At 42.0% G+C, this 27,764-nt stretch overlaps 1 protein-coding gene across 20 annotated transcripts in view; it reads right to left on the bottom strand.

Moving 5' to 3' along the window:
* The window catches only part of PPFIBP1 (PPFIA binding protein 1), a 118,255-nt gene that overhangs the window by 27,208 nt on the left and 63,283 nt on the right, over positions 1-27,764 (bottom strand). For 11 of the 20 annotated variants that reach the window (XM_065845174.2, XM_071816221.1, XM_071816234.1 and 8 more), the window contains 10 exons: positions 25,368-25,573; positions 14,669-14,755; positions 13,802-13,915; positions 13,125-13,256; positions 6,267-6,359; positions 5,671-5,763; positions 3,787-3,901; positions 2,272-2,304; positions 914-975; positions 116-200 (listed from right to left, as the gene is read on the bottom strand). In XM_065845174.2, the coding sequence (XP_065701246.1) occupies positions 116-200; positions 914-975; positions 2,272-2,304; positions 3,787-3,901; positions 5,671-5,763; positions 6,267-6,359; positions 13,125-13,256; positions 13,802-13,915; positions 14,669-14,755; positions 25,368-25,573 (1,020 nt within the window). Of the gene's footprint in view, positions 1-115; positions 201-913; positions 976-2,271; positions 2,305-3,786; positions 3,902-5,670; positions 5,764-6,266; positions 6,360-13,124; positions 13,257-13,801; positions 13,916-14,668; positions 14,756-19,599; positions 19,795-25,367; positions 25,574-27,764 lie in introns of those variants that run through there. The other 9 variants (XM_065845175.2, XM_071816277.1, XM_065845178.2 and 6 more) reach the window with 5 other exon arrangements.

Genomic DNA, 27,764 nt, shown 5'->3' with positions numbered 1-27,764 from the left:
CTACCTAAGAGATGCCTCCAAAGATAGTAACTCTAAGAGTCAGTATAACTCTACCACAATGTACCTACAGTTTAAATGAGAGTAGGCTTTAATTTATTTTTTGATTGCACAATACCTTTTTTTCCTTGAGCCAGTATCACCATGTCTTGAACTTTCTTGTACCTGTTCAGAGATTGCCGAAGCTCTTCTATCTTTCGATCCTAAAATATAGGAAAGTTGTGACTGTGCTTCTTCCTTCGGCAAATCAAAATAAAAAATACAAATACTAGACATTCTTTGGCTAAATCGGTTGTGAGACTAAAAGAAATGGGAAGTGTGGATGGGACAGAACCCAGAACTCTGAGAGGCTTTGAAATATCAAAACTCGTATTTAGCAAAACTATCTCCTGGCTAATCACCAGAACTGTCCCAGCCTTGAAAGTGGATTTCAGATCCCTTGTTAAGTCAAAGGTAGAGTATAATAAATTTGCTATGTACAAAGAAAGCAGTAATCAAAGGACAAGGGGCTTTGGTGATCAAAAGAAAATATCCTATAAAATGCACATGCTTATAACTGTGCAAAACCATACAGGAAAACAATTCATATTTTATAGAAAGCCCTTTTGGAAACACAGCCTCTGATACCTCATGGGACTTGCATAGAGCTCTTTATATTTTCAAAACATGGTGTAAATTGCAGTTGCACTGAACTGAACGATGAAACAGTGTAAGGACTCCATGTCTATGAGACAGGGCTCACAAATGCTTAGTTACATTCCCTTAAGAGCACTGCAGTGCTTACAACCATAGTGAATCGTTGATTCCTACAAATTTGATTTTTTAATTGAATTGTGACAAGTTTGTATATGAAGATTTTCTTAGAGATTTAACTCAAACTGATGAATGACTACTGAAAAAATAATGACTTTGCTACCTTCTCTTCATTTGCTGCCATTAGAGATTCTACCGCCTTCTTCATTTTCTGTACCTCTATATCTAAAAACACAATACAGTTCTCTAAGTCAATTTACATAAGACAGTGTAAGGACATAAGAAAAAAAAAAAAACCCACAACATAGATGCAACTCGGTAATACCTGAGAGTAAATTCACAAATTAAAAGACAAACCATAAGTCACTTAAATTCTATTTTAGATGGAAATATGCAGAAGATAACCCTTTTTCTTCTAAACCATTTTTTCTGACTTTTTTTTTTAAATCAAGAAAATGATGAAATTCAGGAAATTTCCTTACCCACCTTCCCAGCCTTAGGAAAATGGAAAAGTCAAGAGTAAAACTGCTGCTTCACTTTCACTATCTCCATCTTTCAAATAATTGCAAAACAAAAAATATAAAATGCTACATTTGGAGTGCAATAAAACACATTCTCATTACAACAGTCAACAAACATTCCAAATGGCATCTCAAAAGCCCACTATAGAAAACAACAGGATTAATGGATATGATGAAGAAAGCATTGTGCAGTGATGCTTAGTCTTAATTCAGTATGGATGTAGAAATGACGACAGTACAATGGAATGATACAAGTATTTGCTGTGATGAGCAGTCATGCTAGGATATATATGGTAGTCCAGACTTGGAAAAGGTCCCTAATACAGATGACAGTGTTCTGTGCTTCATCTATAATCCTTATTTACAAAGTATAAATACATGGGCAACATGTATGTTCTACCGAGGTTAGAATTTGGAGTTGTTCTGGACTAGAAATCAAAAAAGAATGGAAATAATGTCAATTTTTGCTATAAATCTAACTTGCATCAATGAACTAAACTTTACATTTCATTACAAACATAGGCAGGTGGCCAAATTCACAGAGAAGTTAAGTGTTTTACCTGGTTTTATCTTCCTAAAATTTTTCAAAAAACAGAGAGGGAAGAACATTTTCTTCCTTAACGAAATGCAAGAAGAAAACTGCCTGTCTGGCTTTCTATTAGGCTAAAACTGCAATTGATCTAGTTCCAATGATTTTCACTCAGTCACATCAAGAGAAAATCTGGTTTACTGGGTTGTGACTGCATTTCATTGAGAGACTACTGTTCTGTGAGTCTCCATGAGTCCAAATCTTTCTTTGCCTATCAGCTTTTCCTCAGAAAACTTTGTATTTCAAGCACAATATACCCACCTTTATTCTCAAATTTTACTGTAACTAAGGGTTATAGATGATGCAACCTAACAACATTTGTTAAAACAGTTTTGCAAACACATGCAGAAAGCTATTTTGGAAAGCACTTCTGAAATGCAAATGCTTGTGGAAAGACACCAGAAACCTTACTTTTATCTTTGAGCTTCTTTTTACAATTTTCATCTGTGCAGGAAAATCCATTGGGTTTGAAATTAGCATGAAGGTTATGACATTAAATAACTTTTAACACAGTATCGATACTTCAGGAGTCAACTATTCCTCAGGTATTGCAGAAGCAAGCGCTCCCCTGGCGCTAATGTACCTAATGACACAAAACAGTCCCACTGATCTTATACAAAACTGTCTGTCTCAAAGATATATTTTTCAAATGTATGTTTTCACTTGCAAGGCCTCAGAAAAGGTTTATGCCATTAGATTACTCTTAAGCTAACGTTTTACTGGCAAAAGCCAGCTAAGTGATAATGTACACGTATTCGTTCAGAAAGCACAATTCAGCTCATGGGGCAGATAACCTGTGTTATCTGCAAATAGCATTACTCCTATATTTGCTTCAAGTCAGAAATAACATGGTTCATCATGGCTGAAGATCCTCTGCTGAACCATACTGAAAACTAAACTAAAGCTGAGAACCAGAGGGTAATGGGAGTTCAACATACAGAGCAGTCCCCAGGATGAAAAGCCTCTTATAAACAGTCATAAATGCAATAAAGCCAGACCTTGTTCACATTTAAATGTTCTTAAAAAAAAAGGAATCATGGTTCAATTTAGTCACTTTTACTGCTCTTACAGTTTGTTTTTTTTTTTTTTAAACAGATCATTTTATTAAATAAAATATGACAGTCTACACACAGCATTTTCCTCCTCAGGTCGGGGAAGGAGATTAACTAAACTTTTGAGGCTTTACTTTTCTAAAAAACATATTTTAAAAGCACAATCTTCAGATCAGCAGCAAGTAAAATTGCAGCAAGTCAAAAAAAGTCTGTGGAGAAGTTCTGTGAGGCTTTAAAGAAAAAAATTTAAATAAGTTCCCCAACCTAAGCCTCCCCCCAAATAAATACTGATTTTGTTTCTTCTTTGCCAGCAAATAAAAGAATTTTTTGACATGTAAAAATTCTGTGCTAATTAAAGATTAGGATTTAGACTTATCCAGTGCACAAATACAGAACCGGTCCTCAATTTTATCTTCTTAGGGCTGGGTCCACACTGAAGATTTGCTAGCACACATCATAGTTTGGCTTGCAGTATGGCTTCTCCCCTTCCTTAACACTAAGAGATGTATAAACAAAGCCCAGCACAGATACGCGTGCAGAAAGTTCCCTTCTCAATATAACCTTTTTAGGGAATTTGCTGAAAGTTTTAGGATTTCTTTGCCAGTATAAACAGCATCTTCCGAGGCACCATGTAAACAGCTAACTAGGAACTACCTAGGCTAGTTTAAAGTTGATTAAGAACCTGCTACAATGGTAGGTTCAGCAGTTGCATCATGAATACCCCTAAATATATTAAAAGAAGTAAACACCAACACAGAAAGTCTATGAAAACTGAGGCTTTTATCTGCTCTTTCCTGTACAATCCTTCATGGAACCATGACCTCAGATGAGGTGACTGAGGAGGACACAGTGACAGAGCCTCCCTTCTTCTTACCTCTGTCCAGTATTTCAATTCCTTCTCCTTTTAGCTTGCAAACCAATTTTTCCTGCAGCCTTTTAACCTCAGCTTCCTTTTGCTCCAGTTTGTCTTTCAAAGCCGTTAGCTCATCCTGTAACAGAGAGAGAATCACTCAGTGACAGCTTCTGCACACGCCTGAGGTATTTCCAAAACCCCCTCCTATGAAGCACAGTGGACAGGTCCTCAGCAGGTGGAAATGACCAAGGTCCCCCTGACATTTACACTGGCTGAGGGTGCACCCACCAAACTCTGCCTCTGAACATCATAACAGATCATTCAGCCCGTAAGGGGGCAAAGCCAGGGGGCCTATGGTCCAAAAGTGTTCATCTCATGTATAATTTGAAACGAGATTTCACATCTAAATTTTAAAAAGAACGAATAAAGAAAAAAAAAAAAAGCAGTTTTCTTATTTATTTAACCTTGCAGAGACAGAAAAAAATGCAGGTGATAAGGCAGAATGCTAACACTTAGGAATGTTTATTTTGTATTTATAGGGTATTCTGCATGTTCAAAGCTGGACAATTACGAAACTGTGCTTACACCCGACTAAGGACAGTTTCAGAAATAACCACTGCTTCTATGAAAGAAAAGTCAATCACGACACCATCAAGCACATAAACACATACTGGAAAGCAGTTCAGATGAAAATGTGGTACCTCTGCCACAGTTTGGGTTTGCTGATCAAGCATTAGGAAAGGAAGCTTAGAGCTGAGATTCATGGGAATAAGACAGATGGTGTTTGGGGGAGTTGCTGTCAAATTTTAACTTTGCTCTAACCATCTGCACTAGCAAGTAGCTGGCACGGAACCATGCATTTAACTTTTTAAAATTTGAGTTAAATCCTACCCAGCTTAGTAACATGTTTCTTTGATGTCCGAGGATATCTTGTGCAACAGCATCATCAAGACAGGACCCTCAGTGCAAATGTACCCAACACTGAAAATTTAATTTGTTCAGTTTGTAAACAAAACAAAACAAGGCAAGATTCATAATTTTGGCATTTACAGCTTCTCATGGAAGTGTTAAATCCTTAAAGGAATAAACCAAACTAGAATACTGTGGCTTAGGTATATTCCTGAGCTTCCCTCAAAAGATCTATTGCAAATAAGTAGAAATATCTGTGACCCAAACTACGGCTCAGACTACAGAATCTCCCGAAATTGTTTCCTGTTTGCTCTAAAGCATCATTAATAAAATAAATAAATCTTTGTTTTCAAGAAACCAAAGCTTCTTCCAGAACAGTGGTTGGGCAATTCAGTCCTCCCGTGCTCCAGTTTGGTACTGATTTTGACGGGATTTCTGCCAGTGTACGACCAATGCTTCTCCAAAACACAAGATCATCTCTTGGTCACTTGAGAAGCTGCTGTTATAACCATGGGCAACTAGAGCTGCATGTAGTTGTTGATGTGTATTTTTCTTTCCCTAAATTAGAAACACAATATGTGAATTTACATGTGGGAGAAGGGACAGTGTAAAAGAATCACTATTTTCTAGTTAGTAGTCATGAATAAATTTTCTCTAAAAAGGTAAGAAAAAGTTCTGTTTAAATAATGGGCATAAGCTACTGAACAGGCAATCTTCCCTTGGAAAGAGAATGATTCTAACCCAAGTCTAACTCCATTATGTGTAACCTATGCAAAACTCGCAAGACTAAAACCCTGTCCCATCCAGTAAAAAAGCTGTTTACAAGGAATATCTACATAAAGAGCTTTCCACATCTAACGGGAAAGGGCACACTGCATATCAACACACAGCAATTAATGAAGAACAAAGCATGACAGCACGATGCAAGACAGACTGTAAAACAGTGGAACATGAAGAATTCAAAACAGGCCCAATGTTACCCAGAAACTACTACACCTTTAGTATCTGGCTTTTTTGCTCCATCCGCTGCTTTTCATACTGCATCTGACCCACTTTGATTTTCATGCTAGAAAGTTTGGCCATTAAAGACTGGTAACAGAGACAGAGGAGTGAGAGAAAACTAAAGATAGAAAAGAACAAGGCTAAATGGCAAGAGAAGTTAGACACTTAGAGAAACCTGCTGCTAGAATTACTTAGGTGAATGCTTTCTCTTCAAAAGTCGCTGATTTTTAGCACATTTATAGGAGAAAATAAATGCTCAGGTTTGCTCTCACCTATGGCACGTGCCTTACGTACTGCAACAGGTGTTCCTTGACAGATACGTGAAACAAGGGACTAAATAAGTAAATATATTTATTGTTAACAGCCAGCTGCATGGTGAGTTATTATTCATAAAAAACCAATACCCAGATCTTAAAACCACAGCATGAAATCTGGAAATAACCCCTGTTGCTAAGCAAGTATCATCAAAACCCTGGGCGTGAATGCGCTCAGGATTTTGCAGGGTACAGGCAAGGACTGGGAAAAAAAAGAGTAAACTTCTAAAGCCTGACATATGCCCACCTCTGCTTCTTCCCCTCAGCCTCACTTACTTTGGTTGTTTTAAGTTTCTTCTCATACTGGAGTCTTTCATTGTCCATTTCTCCCACTCTCAATCGCAATTCATTTATTTCCTGGATCAAATCCTGAGTGAGGAGAAAAACAAGATCAGAAACAACACAGCAATTCAGTAAATAAAAGAGAGTGATAGCTGCCCAGGCCTGCCTTGGCAGGACCTGTAAAAACACAGCGGCAACAAAGAGACTCTGTACACAAAAACACACCACCCAAATTCATAGTTAAGTCAAGAAATTCAGAGCTTTCTGGATATCCAGGGACCCAATTTCTCAGTTTCTGCATTACTGCACTGAGTGCAAGAAGGCAGAGGACAAAGGGAGACATAAATTTCTGTTGTGTTCCCTGTGCTAAAGGCCAAGAAGGGCCTCCTGCCCCTCTGGCTGCCCAACTGCTTGGACGTTCACCACAACAAGTGGTAATGGAAAGCAGTGGCAGTGGTCCCATCCTCCCAACTTCAGGTTCGCCAGCTGTCACTTGCCTTTTGAAAATATGAAGTGATTACAGTGTAAATCCATGTTTCTGTCACTCAAATGAGCCCCTCTAACTGAGGGCTGAATGGAAGGGCCCTCACTAGTTTCTACAAGTGTAAAGGCCTATCTGTTTAAGCATCAATGGTGCCACTATATTTGAGTTTTTCAAGTTCAGCCTCATTTGGAAGAAAGTTGGAACCACCACCAACTCACACCTGAGCTCTTTGGAGAAGAAAAGGCTGAGAGGGGATCTTATTTATGCTTATAAATATCTCAACGGTAGGTGTCAGGAGGATGGAACCAGACTCTTTCCAGTGGTGCAGGACAACACAATGACTGGCAACAGGCACAGACTGAACCGTAGGAGGTTCCACCTGAATATGAGGAGAAACTTCTTTACTCTGAGGGTGCCAGAGCACTGGAACAGGCTGCCCAGAGAGGTTGTGGAGTCTCCTTCTCTGGAGACATTCAAAACCCATCTGGACACATTCCTGTGCGATCTGCTCTGGGTGAACCTGTTTTAGCAGGTGGGTTGGACTAGATCATCTCCAGAGGTCCCTTCCAACCCCAAACATTCTGGGATTCCGCCCTTAGTGTCACCAGCTCTACAGCTCCCTTCCTGCAACAGTGAAACAAACCCTGAGTCTGACTGCCCACCAAGGTGCAAGGCACCCTTTCTTCAAACCTTCCCATCCTCTAGATGGGGAAATGGGATCTTAAGTAGCCAGTGTCCTGCCTGTTGGACAGCCAGGACAGAGTGACCCTCCATATGAGAGATAATGAACCACAGGTCATGGGGAAAATTACCTTCCTGCTCCACAGGGGAACACATTAGCAGAAAGCTGTGGCTTTCACACAACTCAAAGGTGTCCAGCAAGCTTCTGCCTCATTTATATCTCTCACTGAGCTTTATATATAGACACCACATCAGTGTTATGTTTGTGTGAAAAACAAAAAAGAAGAAAAAAGGTGTTTCTCAGCAGTTACTGTAATGCTGTGTCACCAGGAAAGTCTTCAAAAGAGGAGACAAGCTCTTTGTGCACCCCAGAAAACAAGAGGAATTCAACTGCAGCATAATGGCTTTTAAACTACCAGGAAGGTAGCACAGTACTTAGGTTTGCTTGTCTTCCTACACGGTAGGGCAAATCCTATCCATGTCAAGCAGCGTTGTACATCAGTCTAACAACAACTGCCAGCACAATTTTTCAGAGCTAATTGTATAATTAATCAAGATTTGTAATTTATAAATTAACAAGCCAGAAGCTGACACTTGGAGGTTATTCACGAGTCCCTGGTAACACGGGCCTTCCAGTCCCACACCACATTTTCTGAGCTAACAAACCTCTGGTTTTTATTTTGTGCGTAATGAATCTGATGACAACAGAGCAGCATCTGTGTTTCTTTAGCAAGATCCAAGCTCAATCACCACAACTACAAGGAAAATGAAAATACAGAACATTTTTATGAGATTAGTAATTACTACCACTAATGTATAACTTTCTAACTTGTATACACCTGCAATTCCTCACTGACTCTTCAATGTGTGACCTTGACAAAGCACATCAGTCTTCCATGTATAAATGTACATGGATGCCAGTCTGCATGACTATATTAATTGAGTTGTTTCTTATCAACATCAAGTGTTGGAGATCTCCACCAAATCTACGTTCTCAGCTCTGATGGTCAGCTTTGACACTCTGGCAATTCATTTTTCTGGGGCTTTTCTCTCCTGCAGCCATCATTGTTGATTTTTTGGGTTTTTTTTTTTGTAGCAATAACTGCTGAGGTTGTTGCCTACATATTTATCACTTGAAGTATATGATTTTAAAAATACTGTAGGAGAGGGACACCAGTTATTGTATTCAAAAGACCCCTGTGAGCAAAAGGAATAACAAATCAAAACTCTGCTCCTTTTTTTCATAAAAGTTAGCACAACCCATATAAATTAATGGAATTACCAAGATGCACTCACAATGTCACAGAAAATAACGCAATCTTGCAACCAGAATCCAAGAGTGTAAGATCTTGGAGCAGAAACTGAATTCTTCTGTTTAACCAATTACGGGCCTCATGTGTAATCAATACCGTACAATTAGCTCACGAGTTAAACAGAACTAAAGTCTTAACAGTGTGCTTTGCCCTAAAAGTATTTTCGATTACTCTCCTGCAAGTGCAACATTAACTCATGTCTTAAGTTATATACAACATAGTAACTGTAAATGACATTCTTTCTCATGTTTATGAGACAGAGGAGTACATCAAAGATTCACCAGGTTCCATATACAGACCCTCATTAGTACAAAAGTGATGGTCAAACCTTGCAGAGATGAGCAGAGGAAAAAGAAAAGGCCCAAACAGGTCTGTTTTCCCTGCTATTGAATTACCACCCTGTTTTCCCAAAAATAAGACCTACCCCAAAAATAAGCCCTAGGATGATTTTTCAGGATGCTCAAAATAAAAGCCCTACTCAAAAAATGAGCCCTAGTTACAGTTCATTTAAAAAGTCAATTTAAGTAGTGTCCAGGCAGCTATACATGTAAAAAAGTAAGCACCTTTTGGAGCAAAAATTGTATAAGACCCTGTCTTATTTTTTGGGAAACAAGGTATTCAACTTGGAGCAAGCTTCTGGAGGTAGAGATTGCCAAAGGCACTGAGGTTTTCTAAGAAATCTCAGTCCTTCCAGAGTATTTCAACTTCCCTGCGTGCTGCCCTGAAACATTTACCCTTTTCTCCCACTGTTCTCTGTTCAACTGATTTTGACTACAAACCTTTCCCAGCAAGGACTGTCCCTTCCCCTCTCCTGCAGCAGCCCCAGCAAGGAGATCACAGCATTGTTTGTAACCTGCAGGTGCCAACCATCATAACTGCTTATGGGCCCAGGAACTCTGGGGACGAGGGTGATGCTTCAGGTGTGTACATCTCCATGGCACTCAAGGTACTGTATGAGTTCATCAGGATCTGAGATCAGACCAAAAAACCCAAGGAGTTCCACGGCTGACTTGGATGAACCGGCAGTAAAAGAGTCACCCACATGGTGGCCAGTGTATGTATGGCACATGCTCTACTTGCATTTAATACCACCTCTTCAGGCACCCATAAATGTGTGAAAATACCTGCCCTGGGCATAATCCTAGATCCAAAGAATCATTTTGGTTGGAAAAGATCTTTAAGATCATTGAGTGCATCCTTAATCAAGCACCACCAAGTCCACCTCTAACCTGTGTCCCCAAGAACATCATCTACACGTGTATGTTCCTGCCTTTAAAACCTGCAAAACAGGAAAAAGCCACTAAAGGGTCCTCTTCTGATCCATGGTCAGGTCCCTCCATGCCAACACCTAACAGCAATTCCTTGCATGGATCCATAAATGAAGTGGACAGCGTGGGACATACACAGACTCCTATTTCCCAAAGCCTTTTCCTTCTCTGCTCTTATTACTTGTGCTCTTCGTGGCAGGGCCAGGGAGGCACAAAAAGCAATTATAACTTTCAGAGGTCAGAGGCTTCCTTACTGGCACTTGGAATACAAACTACATCCATCATTTTGTGCCACTCAGAAATTCATCTGCACAAAGGAGTCTGGTGGTGGTTAAATTATGAAGTGAGCCCCATGAGTGAGCCAGTTTAATCTCTAGCTGCTGCTTCAAAGACCATGTCTGGTTATGGACTCCTCCCTAAATAAACTCCCTCACATGGTATTTTCTTACATAATCTCAGCCCAACTCAGAGCATCCATGCTCCTTAAGGAAAATAATACTGGTGTCTGCCAAGAAAGTGGAAAGACTGGAATGATTTAAAGAACAGATAAATCATGAATCTCTATTATGTATACAATTAGCTTTGAAAAAGCCATGTATTTGTGAACACCTAGACAGGAAAGTCCTAGAACACAAAGGAAAAAAAAGCTTACAGATATTGTCAAGCATCTGTTTAGAGAATAGAATGGTGGTTATAAGAAACCTACCAAGCTGGAACAGGAAGTTACAATCACAGACATAAGTGAAAACTGGATAATATGAAGGACTTAATCTGAATGGTAATTCTGGGGGACAGGAACTCCACAGAAGTTGTTTTAACATGTCAATGTGTTTGGTTATTTGCTTTTTTCTTTTCACTTTCTTTTCCCTAAATAAAAACAGAAGCAATATTCATAGGTTTTCTTTCCCAGTTTGAATATGACATTTTTTCCATTTTAAATACTGCATTTAAACGCCATAATGTGTTTTATGGTAGAATATTTTAAAAAATCATTTAAATACTCAGTGCTGCAGAAATAATTGATCACCTGTTACTTTAAACAGGAATATTATTAGATCAACACTGAAAAAAATATTGGTTTCTTCTGTGTAAGTACTGCCTCTAAAATACCTGCTAGAGATTTTTAATGGCTGAGACCCTTATAACTACTAAGCTATTAATTTTTCTGCTGAACAAATGGAAAATAAGACATATCATCCTTCCAGTGTCTAAGCCTAAGCCTTGTCACAGCTATGAAATGTAGAAACAAAGAAGAAACAACATAATAATTTCTATCACACTAAACATCATTTTGGTTTTCAAAGTGAAGGAAGAACTTTTTAGTAATAGTTCATTAGTTCTGGCTATATTCAGGCTATAAATCTATATAGCCTCTAATTATGGCAATCACCTTTTAAACATAATTTAGGTTATCTTATTTTTATCAAAGACATTAAGCGCATTTCCAGGTGTTTCAAAGAGAAAGGTCTTAATAAGCTGCCATGAAGGTCAGCCTCTTGCACCGAGCCCACAGAGTTGCAGTGCAGGTTCTAGTCCCCACATTGTCACCACTGCTCTGGGAACAGAGGTAGCTCCATGCCTGCCTTCTTGGTCTGCTAAGTGTCAGTATACAGGTGAAAAGATTTTCCTGTTGTAGGCTGTAATTCATGAAAGAGCCGAGCACTGTGGGGGCAGATACCTCCTGGGAGCTGAGAAAGCAGCCGGCTCTTAATACACCTCCTATGGACGCACAAGACCTTCAACAATTCCCTCCACCTTTCCCCCATCAAATTCTCCAGCACTGCCATACTTGGCGTGGACTGCAAAATCAGCTGCTTTGAAGGCAATGCTGTGACTCTCCACATAACACCTGGTATCAAACTAGATGAAAAGGTAACGGGAGGCAACGTAAATCTGCCACACAGCTTGGCAGCACCCAGATGTGCTGCACTGCAGGAATGGACACCGCCATAACTACATAAATGATCACCACCTTTCAAAGCTGAGCATAATTTGAGGCGCAAGTTTTTGATCTGTGGACTTCTTTGGGTCTCCGTATTACTTCAGACAGGCCCAAAAAAAGTAAATCAAAAGCAAGCCCAACTTTTGCTCTTATGATTGCAATACAAGTGAGAAATGAGACCTCCCTGGAAAATCTGTAGGAAACTGGGAGTTGGTAAACTAATGATTGAGGCGGAAAAGGCAAGTTCTGTTTCCTGTGATTACACTATGGCTTCTTCCTTTCTAGAAATGAATGACACCTGGAACATCCACAATATGAACATCTGACATTTCAGCTCATTTATGAACCCAGATTTGGAAATGTTGTCCTGCTTCCTAGGCAGACTCCCTTTCTGATATGGGGTATGTCACGTTTGCAGAAAAGCTTGGCCTGATTATTGGAGTTTCCTGGAAAACCTGGGTTTGCCTACCTGCACTGTTATGAGGCTTTCTGGCTTCAAACATGGGCAAGGTTCAGCTACACAGATCCACAGTACAGAAGAGGGCAAATGTCCTAGGAGAATGCTGCCTGGGATGGCAGCAGTTCTGCCTGGCACTACACACTGCTGGGATGAAGCCAGATGAGATGAGTATCTGCTGTCCCTCAGCCCTGGGCTTCTGTGGGGCTGGGAATTGAAGGGAGGCTTCAAACTGCCCTCATACCGACTCACCTCATTCTCTCTGTTACTGAAAACAAAGTTATGTCTTTTAGTGTGGCTTGTCTTTGCACGTGCAAGTTTTCTGTGCTTGTAATGGGTTTAAGCGTTTGCCTCAGACATGACTTAATAAAAAGATGACAGTTTCAAGCTGGGACAGGAGTGTGAAGTATGTTCATGATTTTATTCAAGTACATCCTAAATGCCATCCTGAAATCTGATGGCAAGAATCAAAACCTGAGTTTGGAACTCTTCCTTTGTTAAAATCAGAGTTTATCAAGAAAAGAGGACACATTTTGTTTCCAGAGATACATGTTTTACCCTTAGAGGTAAATACCATTCTTGCCTAGCAAAAAAATAAAAAATAAAAAAAAAAAAAAGAAGAAAAAAAATATATATATTCCCAGGAAATTTTCAGATAGCATGAAGCTACACACAGGTTTCCATTTATTCAGTCATGTTTTACTCACCTCTGTGTCTCTGAATCTGTCCTCATAGTCCAATCTATCCTTCTCTACAGATGTAAGCTTTAACTTCAGAGTGGAAATCTCTGCCATAAGATCCAGCTTCTGAGTTTCAAGGGATGTTCTGCTTAAAAGCTCCTGAATCAAGATAAAGAGAACAGAATTATTCACCCAAGGGGAAGAAATCAGTAATTTACTTCTACAGCTGAAGGCCTATTTCATGGGGAAAAGCACTGCACTCTTCCTTGTACTCTCTGAAGCCTTGGGACACAGCTACTACCCATCTGACAGACTCCAGGCACCTAGGATGCATCTGAGATCATGGAGACACTATCACGAGTTGGCTGCCAGGACAAGAAAAAAGCTTGTCTGTCATCACAGTTGCCCTGGGCAGCAAGGAGCTCTGAAGGGAATCCACCCATCCTTGCTTTAATCCAAGTCTCTTTGAAGTTCAGTGAGGAGAGGCTCAAAGAAGAGCAGAACTGGATTCCTACAGTGTAGAACAGCACTGACATTACTAAGTACAAAGACTTTAAAGCAAATATGGTAGAAAATTATCACTTAGTTAAGAGACATCAAGAAGTGCAACACCTTGAAGTGCACTGCTCTCACCAAAGCAAAATGCAGTTCATTAAGACAGAATGAAGACAGACAACAAGACAGACAAGGGGGCTGTGAAATACCTGCTGCAGCATCTCTTCTGTGGCATTCAGCTTCTCCCTGTGCTCCTCTAGACAGAACTCCAGATCCCGAATCTTTTCTCCTTGGGCCTCCACTTGGTCTGTAAGCACACTTACCTGCCCAGCAGAGAAAAAAGGGATGCACGTTTAGTACCCCATACCCATGCCATATGTGTCACCTGAAGAACTGTATGTGAGTAACAGTGCTTGACAGGCCAAAGGTGAAATGGGACCCCAGGGGAGGAGAAGCAGCAGAACTCTGCAGCGTACACAGTGCGTGGCAAAGGCACAGGAGAGGAGTTAAAGCTCCTCCTCACGCTTACGGGAATTTCATCCAAAGTTCTGGCAGACCCATTGCAATTCAGCATCTCCCCTCCTGACTAGCCCTGGAAGTTTTCACAAGGTGTGGCTGCTGCAGTTTGCAGCCGACAGTCATGCCTGTGCTGTGACAATAGATTAACTAAAACCAACTAGGCTCCTACCTTAACAACCCAAAGAGCTAAACCTCACTGGATAGAATCTATCCTCCTTTCCAAGTAATTGCACACGGTCCTCTTCAGAACAATAAAAACATGTGAATGGTCATGGAAAAAGGTCATCTTAGGGACACATATTAGTGTAACAAGGTGGTTGCTCTGCAGACCTGCTCAGCTAACAAGATTCGAGAAGAGATCAGATACAGAGAAACAAAGGCCTTTATATTTTTCCTGCAACCTAAATTCACACCTGGGGGTCAACCCCCAGGTATCAGCAAGTCTTTCAAACACATTCCAAGTCAACTGCAAATAAATCCTCAGAGGTTTTGTCACATACTGCTAAGAAGTCTTACAAATTCAAGAGCAGAAAAAATTAATTTAGGTGACTACTCACTTGCAGGACAAGAGATTCCTTATCATTTTCCAGACGAGCCAGCCTTTCTTGATACACATCTCCATTCCCAGATATGTGCCCATTAGTCTGAAAAAGACAGTAAATATTGTATAATCAGCTATCGTACCAAAAGTGTCATTCAAGGTTATCAACACACTTAAGGAGTATTTTTAGTCTGCACAGTTCCAGAACAGATTTAAAGCATTCTTCAGCCCACAATGGGTTACAAATCAAATAAACTGTCAACAAAGGATACACAACCACCATTCAGGACAGGAATTGTTCAGGGCTTAAAGATGAGAAAGGAAGAACCTTCTGGTGACCCAATTCCGCAAAATTCACTTACTGTGCATTCAGCATTTTGTTAACAAAATTTGTGCTCAATGACGTACTATGCTAAGCCACATTTGTAAAGAGACAAATACTCCAAGACACTCAGCAAGTGAAAAAAATAGAAAATCAATGTACAATCTACAAAACGTGGATTATACTTCTTGCAAGTCAAACGATTTTTTCTAAAACACACAGTAAGAGACATCCTTTTATATCAGGCACATTGTACTGGGTATGGGTGAACGTCTGTACTCTCAACGCATCTCTTTATAAAGCTGCCTGAGGCTAAAGAGAAACAAGAATACATGTTAATGCTATCAGAGTCCAGAGGAATCAGCAACTTTCTTTCTTCATAATAACTTCAATGCTCTTGAGCAGCAAGAAGGATTTTACTCTATCCATATTTCAAGCTGTCTCAAAGCACTTTGTGATGGGCGCCACACTCAGATCTCTGCTCAGAAAAGAAATTCTTGTTCCCATCGTTGCATAAATCACTTAGAGGAGGCTGAAGAAGAAAAGAAGAGCAGAGAAGCTGCTCTGAAATCCATCGTGCTCAGTACAGAAGCTCCCACCAGCTTTGGGAGTCCCTGATTTCCCTCTGAAAAGGTGATGGTAAGAAACCGGGCAAACAAGCCTTGTGCCCCGGTGAGTCTGCAGTACAACCCTGTCGTGAGAGGCCACCCCCATGCAGGAGCTGCCAGCCTCGGGCTCCTGCTCGGAATGTCCCTTTCAAGCAGCCCGTCTCCCTGGGTCGCCGAGGATGCCTCAGGAAACCTGCCAGCTAAAACTCCTTTTCTGAATTACATGCCTGACTTTGTGTGACGGGAGAAACTGCCTTGTTTGAAACCAGAGGAATAAAATGCCCACCAGCACCGCTTAAAGATTAGATGCAAAGCAAATAGGAGGAGGTACAAAGCATGTGACCTCACCTTAGTGCTCTCCTTAAGAGATCAGTCTGGGCAGCTTGTAAATCAGTGTGCTGTAGCAAATGTGTCTCCCGAGCACACACATGTAACCTTTGCAATGTGACCATAACATCTCCCCTGAAATCACTAGAGCTACAGCAGACTGAAAAAGGACACTCCCTAGTAATTTGTACCAGTAAGTGATACCATAATGATACCCTCAATCTGAATTAATTTAGCAGTAAATTACTAGGCATTCTGACCATCAAGAAACTAAGCACCAAGGCAGGACTCCAGACTTGTGAGTTTGCCCTGTTTTTCCTCTGACCTCTACCAAAATTTACCTCATTCCACAGGATTTCCATTCAAGATCGTGAGATTCTCAGTTTTGTAAGAGTTTAATCCAGGTGAAAGAAGTCAAAGAGCTTCCCAAATAAACTTGTTAGCTACTCAACTAGCACATTATGCTTTAAATTCTGTAACTTGACTTGTATGCGAAATACAAAAATGAGTTTTTTCTATACTTTTGCTATTCTGTAGTTCCCTTCTCATTCAAGGACCTCCAACACATCCCAGGCACTTTTTCAGTCTCCATGAATACAGCATCCATATTTTGTAATATACAACACATTTATCAATATCTAGTGTATGTCTCTGAAATAGGAAAGTGATATCCTCTATAACAAGCAGTCAGCCAAGGTGAAAAGATTCCCCTCCATCCCCAGGACCCACATCCAAATCCTTGTTGAAGCTCAGACTTGACTCCCTGCCTTTCAACCACCACATCACTGCCCCAATCACTGAACCTCCTGATACCTCCAGTCAGCGTAACCAGACACGAATTAACTAAAACCAAAGACTGCGTGAAGAAAATGTGGGGACGTTAAGTACTGGTTTCACACTACGATGAAAATGTCTTTACAATGCTGTGAAAACCAACAAGGTGTTAAGGCAGAATGTTAGTCATTGTGCACAGCATCTTGCCAAGACACCTTTGTTTTAAACTCTGTTCCCACACCTCAAAAAAATATCCTGTTTTCCTCAGCACATCACATTTGGTTATAAAATAGGAGCATTTAGAGAGGGAAAGTTCAGGCTGCAGCTCCACGTTACTGTAAAAGAGATTTAAGAGGTGATGGGAACCCCAAACAGGGCTGAAATATACTGCAAAATCTGCACAAAAACAGACCTCTTGTAGTACATTGAACCAGAAAACTTTGTGTACAACCCAACAGCAGTTTGTTTTTTTGCTTGAAATGTTGTAACTTCTGCATAATATTTGGGACTAACTCTTCATTTTAGGTATGAAAAGGCAAGAAAAGTCCCTGACTTTGATTTCATTGGGAAAAAAGATGAGAGTTGTAGAAAGGACAACACAGAAAGGCCACGGCAGCTATTTTGCAGAGCAGCAGCTCCAGTACCTGCTACGTTGTGCAGAGATCAGGGACCTGCAGGCAAAGGCCACCCGATGCCTTCCCGCATCTCTCCTCTGCACTGCCCTCAATGGTAAAGAGTTGGTAACCAGTACAATTTCTTTTCCAGAGACATGAGGAATGAAGAGAGGAGGTGAAAAAAATGAAAAGAATAGGGTAATGACAGCAGTGGGCAGGACTGAAGACAAATGGATATGGGAAAGCAGGGCATCAGGAGTTGCGGTGAAAGGAGCCCCAATGGGGACAAATGGGTTTCAAGGAGATCTGAAAGATGCCAGGAGACCTGGTGTGTGCAAAATCTGGGTGAGCAACACTCGGAGTGTCCTTCAGGAGCAGTTTCTCTGCACCTGGGGACCCACAGCCTCCCCAGGACTGAGCCTGGGAACTACTTGCTCTGCAGAGCAATGGGCTCTGCCTTAGCCAAAAAAAAAAAAAAAAAGAGAGAAAGAAAAGTAAATACTTGCTTCAATAGCCACTGCAGGACTATTTGAGGCACTTGGTAGTTCTGGATCAGATTTGTATCACTGAAGTCAATACAAGATTAACATAGTTTACTAGCTGTGTAAGACAAGCTTTGCCATTTTCCAAAGAAGGCTCTTCTTCATCAACAACTTAAAATCTTTGTTCAATTAAGCAGTTAGACTTAGCATGTGTTTTCAATTTAGGAATTAATTGCAAAACACTGTATGGGAAGAGAATGCAGATTTACCAATACTGATCTTAATCCTCAAAACAAAAAGAACAGTTGTCACAATGCCACTGAAGCTTCACAGAAGTTTGAGGTTAAGCGTTTACTTAAAATGCCTTATAAGATCAGACTCAGTGCACTTAAAAACTCTGCAAGATCAATCCGTAGCTAATTCATTACACACGTGTAAGCCTTGCCTGCAATCATGCAAGTGTAAAACTCCACAGTGCTTAGGAGGGAGTTATTCCTGTAGTAAGTAGAAGCATCACCAAACTTTCACAGCTTCCCTGCCCTCAGTCTTTAATTTATCTTCCCTGGAAGTGAGTTAGCATTCCAAACCACAGGTAAGTTTCTCATAGCTGCTGGTTTAAGCCTCCTAATAAAAAAAATAATACTACTACTTAAAAAAAAAAAAAAAAAAAAAAATCAATTTCCCCTCAATTGCTGAATTCTCCTTTCAAAAATAAAATTCATTTTTAGCCTACTGCAGCTGATACCCTCATTTCTCTGCATTTTCTCTTCCGCTTTTGAGACAAAATAAGCAGCACAAATCACACTTTTTTTTGCTGCAGATGCAATTTGATTTATATAGAAGGAGCTGCCACTCCACAGCGTTATTTTCTTGTGCGGCAGATTGCACTGACTGTTCTGACCATTACAGTCCAGTCAACAGTTGGGCAAGCGATCTGCCCCGACATCTCTTTCCTGACCATCTGGAGTTAAATTAGAGCTCATCAACATGCTTACGTTGTTCAGATCATTATAATACACATTACCTATGCTCAGTTAAGCACAGCTACTGCTGTTCTGCTTGTTCGCTCAGTTTTACAGAGTCCCTTACAAGGGGGCTCCTCCAGCCTCAGTACCTCAACATCACTTGGTGTGCCATGGGCAAAGCCTCCAGGGTTTCCAAGCACAGTATTCACCACCGTTTCCCCTCTGAAATGCAGCCATGACAGCTTTACCCTCTGTAAATAAAGATTCCATCCCAAATTCATACTGGTCAAATCTGTCTGAACACCATCCGTACTAGAGCTTAATCAGTCTGTATGGGAGCCCACCACTGCCCTCCCAAAACAGCACCTCTTGCATTTCATGCTTCCCTATTCATGGCTCTGAATATCTGTAGTCTGCTCCACATGCTCTGGCAGAAGGCAGACCTGCTGCTAAGCTTTTACTAAAGTTTACAGATTAGCTCCTCCTTACAGAATGAGCAAGGGGAAAACAAACAAAAAAAAAAACCCCACCAAAAAAGACCCCAACACAAACCCACTCACCCCCCCCATTATATTTTAGAGGCTTCACTACACTGAAAGTGAATTCTGAAGGAAAAACAGCTGAAGTCAGACCTTCACTCCAAAGAGTTTACCTGAAACATTTTCTAAATATAAATAACACTGCTGTTGAATAGGGAAGATGCAACCGTTTCAAAATATTCTGTTTCTTCAACTGCAGCCCAGCTGGTATCCGATACAAGAGAAAGATGAAATGCTTACTCCCTACCAGCGCTGCCCAGCTACGGCTTGTCACTCAGAGAAATGCAAGAGCCAGAACAAACACAGATAGCCTTACCTTATTTAGCCAGACACAGTGTCCATGAATGTCCCAGCTGTACTCCATGCTGGTCATGACTATCTTCATGCACTTAAGGACGCGAGCGACTGTGGCAGAGGCAGCCGAGGCTGAGAGCTGCTGCCCTGGCACCGCAGGCGCCTGCTGCACCGGGCGGTGCCGTCAGGGCTCCTCTGAACCCAGACGGTGAGGTTAAGTGAGGGGCAGGTTTCCTCCTCTAACCAAGGACGGAGGCGAACCTGGCAGCGGAGCGGGAGATGTGGGAAGTGGAGCCGTGAAGCAGCAGCGCTCCTCAGGCGGAACGAGCAGCTCCTCTGGGGAATTAACACATCAAAGCCCGGGAAGACCAACCCTCCTTCCAACCTTGAGCCTGACATAGGCATCACTTGTCTGCCTGGCCTTTGTGCCTTGGGGAGAAGGACACAGGCTGTGTAATCCTGACTTCGAGGGTGCAAGGGCAACCCCATGCTCACTCCTCACTGAATAGCCCCCTGCAACAGCACCCTCCTCCTCTGCACCCTCCCAGCCCTGACCCCCCCAAAACACACAAGAAAAGAGGGATTACAATCTTTCCACCCGACTACAAAGAGGAGGGAATATTCTTTTTCTTGATGGGCTATTAATAGCAAAAGCTGGAAGAACACATGAAATTCACTTGCAGGTGTCAAGAAAAAAGAGGAAGGAAAAAGCTGACTCAACAGTCGCAGTGTTCTCACGAGTGACTTGTCTCAAGTTTATGTCGTATTTCTCAGATGAAAGGGTTGTCAGGCTGCCCAGGGAAGTGGTGGAGTCACCATCCCTGGAGGTGTTTAAAAAACATGTAGATGTGGTGCTTAGGGAGATGGTTTAGTCGTGAACTTGATTAATGCTTGGACTTGATTTTAAAGGTCTTTTCCAACCTAAATGATTCTATGATTCTATCATTCTATTAAAATGCATTAACCAACCTCTGTCCTCACATCTAAGTTTCAATTTACACAGTAACAGCAGCGGCATAACAAATCCTTTGTATTTTTGATCACAGAGCCCAGCTCTGGGAGTCCCATGATTATCTGAAAATTATTAAAAAGAAATGCATATGACTACCACTGATAAGTTAAAAACCTCAAAAACATGAATACTGAATAACCCAGAACAAAAGAGCAGAGTAGAAGAGGAGCAGAAGCTGTGTTTCCTAAGCCTGACTGATGCATTTTGGATTGAGAATGGTGATTTTTTTGATGGCTCTGCCATCAGGGCTCCAGCGCAGGACCACACAGGTTATTCTTACAGCAATGAACTCACATCCACAATGCATGAAGATGCAACACCAAGACGTGCTATAAGCCTGTATTATCTTCCAGTGTTAAAAAACACACCAGTCTGGATGATCACCTTTAGCAAGAAACAAGGTCCTGTGTTTCAAGAACTTTGAGTCAGATCTCTCATGGACAAAAAGCATTGCCAGGAGGCATTTTACGATGAGAGGTATCACAAGGCTCCTTTCATATTGCTACTTGAGGAGGGATCACAAACAGGTCTTTGGTGGTAAATGCCTATGTGCTACAGATTACCACAGGACCTTTCGATAGCTAAACTCAACATAAGCACAAGCGGAGCCAAATGAATGCACTGTACACCCACACTAAGCACTTAAACAACAGACTTCAGTCTGAAGATAAGATTTTTCCATGCATAAGAAATATGAGATGATTTCTGGCTAACCAAACCACTTCCCCCACTTGGGACCCACCCTGTCAGCCAAACAGGCCAATATATCTCTGTAAGATTACAAGCTATGTTTATCCAGTGAGGAAAACTTCTCTCTGAAATCTAATATCCGCTGATATTAACTCCCATTACTCCCAAACACTCTCTGGAAGAACAAACTTGTTGAAGAAGTGTCAAAATCTGAGGCTGATCTGAGATGACAGATCTGCTATTCACAGCAGCAATACTCTGGATTGCATAAGTCACTATAGGTACCACTTCTCAGATTAACTATCATCTTCAGATGATCTGAAATGGTCTTCGAGAAAACTCTGGAGGCCATGAAGTTTGTTTTGCTTTAATGATCTTACAGTAAACTTCAGAATTTCACTTCTGGAGTGAAAACCAGAAAGAATCTGCATATAGAATATGTATTTGAATTCAAAAAGTCACTTCCAAAGCTAAAACCACGGTTGCACTTGCTGTGGGTTTTAAAGAAAAAGTGTTATCCTGGCTCTTTTGTTCCAGAAGCATGTCCTTTAAAGAGCAGAAGATACATAACAGGACCCGCATACATGAGTTCAGATCAGGAGCTCAGGGAAGCTGGCTCTGAGGTGTGGGAAGGGACTTGTCCACCCACTTCTCTCCTTCATCCTCCTTTTTAACAAGATACAGTTGGTTTCTCCTTTCTGGGAAGGTTGTTGCATAAGATGTATTAAAAAAAAAAATAAATCCACACTGTCAAGAAAAATAATAACCAGAAAGAAGACTGTTTCTTGTTTGTTTCAACTGAAGAAAAACTGGAGCAACATTCATGACTGGGAGCAAGGTTTCTGAGAAGGAAGAGATGGATCTATCAACTTCCTGCTGGACACAATACGGCTGGCCTGGTCTTGCAAAAGGCAGAGTTTCATTTAAAATGGTCTTGTTACTGGTGATGATGTTACAGATTACTCACACGCTGTCTCTATTCAAGCCAGAAGTTCCATTTTCACAGAGTACAGCATGTGTTTTATTAAAGCACACATCGGAATACGTTAAACGTTTCTGTCAATCTGGAGAAATCTGAAAAAACTCCAAACCTTTGGAATAGTTATGATCTGGCTGTGGATTTCAGGTCTGGTCGCCAATGAAAGCACAGAGTCGCAACATGTCTGAGCTTAGAAAAGGCCTCAGTCTCTTTCCAGACATTGAACAAATGGCCTTGTTTGTAATTTTGACCATGACATTCACCTGCTCTCCATCTGAACAGAGACATGAGCAGGGTTTCAGCAACACAGAGATCAGTTTTGAGCTGTAAGAAGACAACTAGAAATGATTCGTTATAGTTGAACCGGCTTATTTGTGCAGCACAGATCTGTGTTTTCCAGCTTCTCTGAACTCCCTGTGGTGACCATCCGATGGCTGCTCTTGGAAGAGCTCTGCCAGATGTCCAGGCACTGTACGTGTACTCTAGTGTCACGTGGTCATCTGGCACACATTAGTTTGTGTTTTTTTTAAAAAAAAACAAAACAAAACATGAGGTGTTTTAACTCTTTGGTCCTATTTGGGCGCTTGCATAGGCTCCTCGAGAGGAGCAGAAAGGAAGCAGTCACTAAGAAGCAGTACAGCGGCAGAGGGCAGCCAATTCTGGCATGGCAAAACTGAACACTCTGCCATGTTTTACAGAAGCAAGCAGCTTTGGGAGACTGCTGTCAGACCCTCTTCCCAGCTAGGGCACCAGTGGTTTCCCCGCAGGAGCCAGGAGAGGATTTTTCTCTTGTGACACACTGTTTGGCAATAGTGAACACTATTTTTGTTTTCCTCTGAGACACAAGGGACTTGCTTACAGCTTCAGATGGGATGTTACACACCAGTTCCAGCAGCTTTGAATAGCCCAGTGGATGTAACAACTTCATCTGTGGAGGATTAAACAGATTTCAAACCAAGGAGGTGTCTTCCCTTCCTAAGTAAGGGTGGGCATAGTTGCAGAAAGCCTTTCCGCAAACCATATAGGCAATACACTTAACACCTTCCTACTCAGACAGGGTCTGGTGACACTGATGACATCTCCAAATCCCATGCCCATAGCATAGTACAAAGTGTAGCACTCAGTCTTTCCTTCTAGGGGCTTTAAGGATGCCAGAGAGTACAACGGAATAATCTGAGGTGGACTGAGAAGCCATGCAGTGACCCATGTCATGTGGGTCTGAAGGACCTCAGTTCCAGATCCTAACAACCAGACATCCCTAAATCACACATTCACCACCACAAAGGGCAATGACCGGCCTTTGCCTCATTAATCTCAACAAGCACTGCAGTCTCTGGCCACACTGTTGGGCCCCATTACTCTGAACTAACATGCGGTGGATCAGCATCAGTAAACGTGGACTACTGATGTCTAGGCACACTGTAGGGAGCTGCTAATTTTCCAAGGCTGTGTATTTGGCATATGAACATTTTTTTATTTATAAAGGCCACACTTGCATGAAACCTGTTATGTCCCTTGATTTCTGCTCTTCACAGAGCAAAGACTAGTTACAGCGATGTTCACTGCTGTATGTTACAGAGGAAGGAAACGCTGACATTAGCAGGAACTTTGTGTGTTTTAAAGATCCGACTCGAATGTCACTCCCGTCTCCTTCTCCTGATCTCAGCACTGGCTGCCACGTCTTGATAGTGGGGGTGAGATCCAAATCCCACTGGAGGCAGTGGGAAAGCTCCCACGTACTTCCTTGAGTTACAGGCATTTTCAAATGTGTAGTTCAAAGCGTCTCTTCCCGCGTTTGCCAAAGCTGGCACTGGAGAGCTCAGGCCAAACACTGTCCTGCACCCACCACTCTGGGTGGCAACTGAGTGCTGAAATAAATCCCTGTACCATGATAAAAACCTTTTACACAAGATCAGTTGTGGCTCCAGGATGACTGAACCCTTTCTGAGGGGGTGTGATGTCCATCCCAGCAAGGGACCACACAAGGGCAGCTGCCCCTTCCCGACTGCAGCAACACATCAGGTGTGACGCAGAGCCACCAGGGTGGCCTGTCCTGTGTCAGACCCAGCCTTCATCAGATCTGTCATCCTCATTTCAGCAGCACGGTGTTATCTTGGCCAACACCACGTGTATAAGACAACAGGACCCGGACGCTGCTGTAAGACAGATTTGGCAAAATACGCAGAAATGCAGACCTGCTGCTGTCGTCGTAACAGTCACAGGCTGACTTAAACCCTGAAGCATGGCCTCTAGAGATGAGTCTTGACTTCCACTGCTGGAGCTTCCCCAAATCCCGTGCACACTGGGACCATCACTGTACAAACCCTGCCACAGACCATGAGCACAAGGACTCGTTTTTGGCCTGCCAGGAAGTCACCAGTCACATGGCACCTGGAGGCAAAACCATCAGATCCTTCAAAAATGATGCCATGTAACTCACCTGATACGCACAACATTTTATGTCCCAGGGTAGTCTTCAAGTAGCCTCCACTCAAATAATATTTGATTTTTTTGGGAGGAAAACCAAGTATTGGGGAAAGAACACCCTTGTCAGGTATATTCTGGTGTATTTTTTTAGAAAAGGGACAGAAACTAGCAGATTCACAAACACAAAAAATAAAAATTTGGCTTGGTATTCAGATTAAAGGGATTCTGATCTCATACCACTCACTTCTGTTATAAACCAGGTAAGGAAGCTCAGTAACAACAGTGGTCCCTGTAGAAAACAGGCTGCCAAAAATGCTTTTCAGTGAAAAGTTTGTATTGAAAATAACATTTTTCCTCCCATTAAAGCATGATTCCTACAAAAATGTCTTTCCTCAACCCTCTGAGATGAAACTCCAGTTACCAATTCTTTTTTTACTAGATTGAGGCAGGGTGGTACAAAGAAAGCACAGGCCAACCCACTGCACATGGTAATTGAGTGACAGCTTTTCCAAGGCCCCACAGCAGTATCTCCAAATCAAAACCTCTTCCCTTAGGTTCTTTGAAACCTTCTCTAAAGGTTTTAAATGCCTGCATAAAACACAGACCCACTGCCTGAGCTAGTTTAAGAGACAAGTGACAGGTGAAACGAGTGCATTAGGGGTGAAACCAGGCGAGACCGTACCATTTGACTTTGGAGCCATTCGATCAGAGCCTCCGCCGTTGAGTCCGGGACCTGGCAGCGCAGCCCCTCTCTCTCATCTGCCTCCATCATCTCCAGCAAGCCCCGCAAGTCCTCCACCAGGTGCAGTGCCCGCAGGCCCCCCATGAAGGGGGAGGTGGGGGACTGGCAGTCAAAGATGCCATTGGAGTACTCCAGTGCCTTCGAACCTGGAGGGAGCAAAATTGCAGGGGGTCACGCATGAGGTGAGCAGGTCAGACACACAGCAAAGCTGAGAAATGCTAGGTGGTGTTTGCTACGCGCAGGCATCTCACAGAATCGCTGAAGGGTTGGGGTTGGAAGGGACCTCTGGAGATGATCTAGTCCAACCCACCTGCTAAAACAGGTTCACCCAGAGCAGATCACACAGGAATGTGTCCAGGTGGGTTTTGAATGTCTCCAGAGAAGGAGACTCCACAACCTCCCTGGGCAGCCTGTTCCAGTGCTCTGGCACCCTCAGAGTAAAGAAGTTTGTCCTCATGTTTAGATGGAATCTCCTGTGCTTCAGTCTGTGCCCACTGCCCCTCATCCTGTCACTGGACACCACTGAATAGTGTGGCCAACAGGGCTGGAGAAGTGATTGTGCCACTGTACTCGGTGCTGGTGAGGCCGCACCTTGAATCCTGTGTTCAGTTTCGGGCCCCTCATCATAAGGACATTGAAGTACTGCAGGTGACAAAGGGTGGAGAGGGGTCTGGAGCACAAGTCTGATGAGGAGCAGCTGAGGGAACTGGGGCTGTTTAGCCTGGAGAAAAGGAGGCTGAGGGGAGACCTCACTGCTGTCTACAACTACCTGAAAGGAGGTTTTAGCATGGAGGGTGTTGGTCTCTTCTCCCACATAGAAAGTGATAAGAGGAATTGGCCTCAAATTGTGCCAGGGGAGGTTTAAGATTGGACGTTAGGAAAAAACTCTTCACAGAAAGGGTTCTCATGCATTGGAACAGGCTGCCCAGGGAAGTGGTGGAGTCACCATCCCTGGAGGTGTTTAGACGAGATTCTTAAGGACATGGTTTAGTGCCAGAGTTATGTTATGATTGGACTTAATGATCCTGGGGGTCTCTTCCAACTGAAATGATTCTATGATCCTATGAAAAGAGTCTGGTCCCATCCTCTTGACACCCATCCTTGAGATATTTATAAACATTGATGTGATCCTCTCTCAGCCTTCTCTTCTTTAGGCTGAATAGACCCAGCTCTCTCAGGCTTTCCTCGTAAGAAAGATGCTGCAGACCCCTAATCATCTTTGTAGCCTGCCCCTGGACTCTCTTGAGTTATGTGAACCAAACTCAGCACTGGTGCTCCATCCTGCCCCATACCACGCAGCAATTTGGAGAAGGGCTAGCCTTTTCTACATGCCACGTGGATGGCAGCTCCAGCAGGAACAAGGTGAGCTGATCTAACAGAGGACATGTACACCACAACCATGTCCATGGGTTCAAGGCACGGGCTGAGCTCCTGCTCTCTGGGATGTATTAGAGGCGGAAAATATCGAGGGGGGCAAACAAGCTCTGCTGATGCTTTCTGTCACCCTGTAGGGATTGCATGACCTAAGTTAGACACTGAGGGTTTCCAGAGGAGACCATTCTCTGCACTTTTTTTTTTTCCATGCAGAAATATATTGTTCCAGTGCTCTGAGGCACTGGAATTTTTTTTTTAAAGAAAAATACGGAGGTAAATAATAAGAGTGAATCATTTCTACATGAGAATAAATTTTAAACCCAACAGTTTGACATTTGCATGCTAATAAAGAGAAAAATCTCTCATTTGCATAAACTCACAGTACAGATATTTGACCTACATTAAAAGTTGCTATATATTAAGTAAGGAAGGAAACGATGAATTCAGGATTAAGGTTGATTTAAGTCAATCTAGCTAATTCCAACTATAATTTCAGCACACCAATTTGTGACCTTCATACTGTAATGCCTTGGCACAATGAGACATGTTCATGACAGAACATCAGCTTTTGTACTGTCAGTGATATGCCATATATGCACTCCCACAAACTTTCATTCACCTCATCTGGTAAGTCACAAAAATGCAAGTATTCTGCTCATTCCCTTTGAAAAAAATGAAGAGAATAAATCCGCAGAGCAGCATGAGAGTTGATTTCCCTTTGTTATATTACTTTATAAGTCTGTTTGGACACTTGGGTAAATAAGGTCTGTGATAACTTAAACATCCCAACATCATTTTTTATTTATATATTAAGCCTCATCCTGCCATAACCAACTTAAGCTCTTGGAAACACAGATACATTATCAGATCCAAACACCAGGATCTACTGATCTACTTATGGAAATCACTGAAGTCACAGCTTATATGTATTTTTAGAGATCATTATGATCCAACTGAATCCAA

Source organism: Patagioenas fasciata, chromosome 1 (assembly GCF_037038585.1).
Source record: "Patagioenas fasciata isolate bPatFas1 chromosome 1, bPatFas1.hap1, whole genome shotgun sequence".
Classification (NCBI taxonomy): domain Eukaryota; kingdom Metazoa; phylum Chordata; class Aves; order Columbiformes; family Columbidae; genus Patagioenas; species Patagioenas fasciata.
Note: the sequence above shows the minus strand (reverse complement) of the source record. Positions and strands in the feature narration are given on the sequence as shown.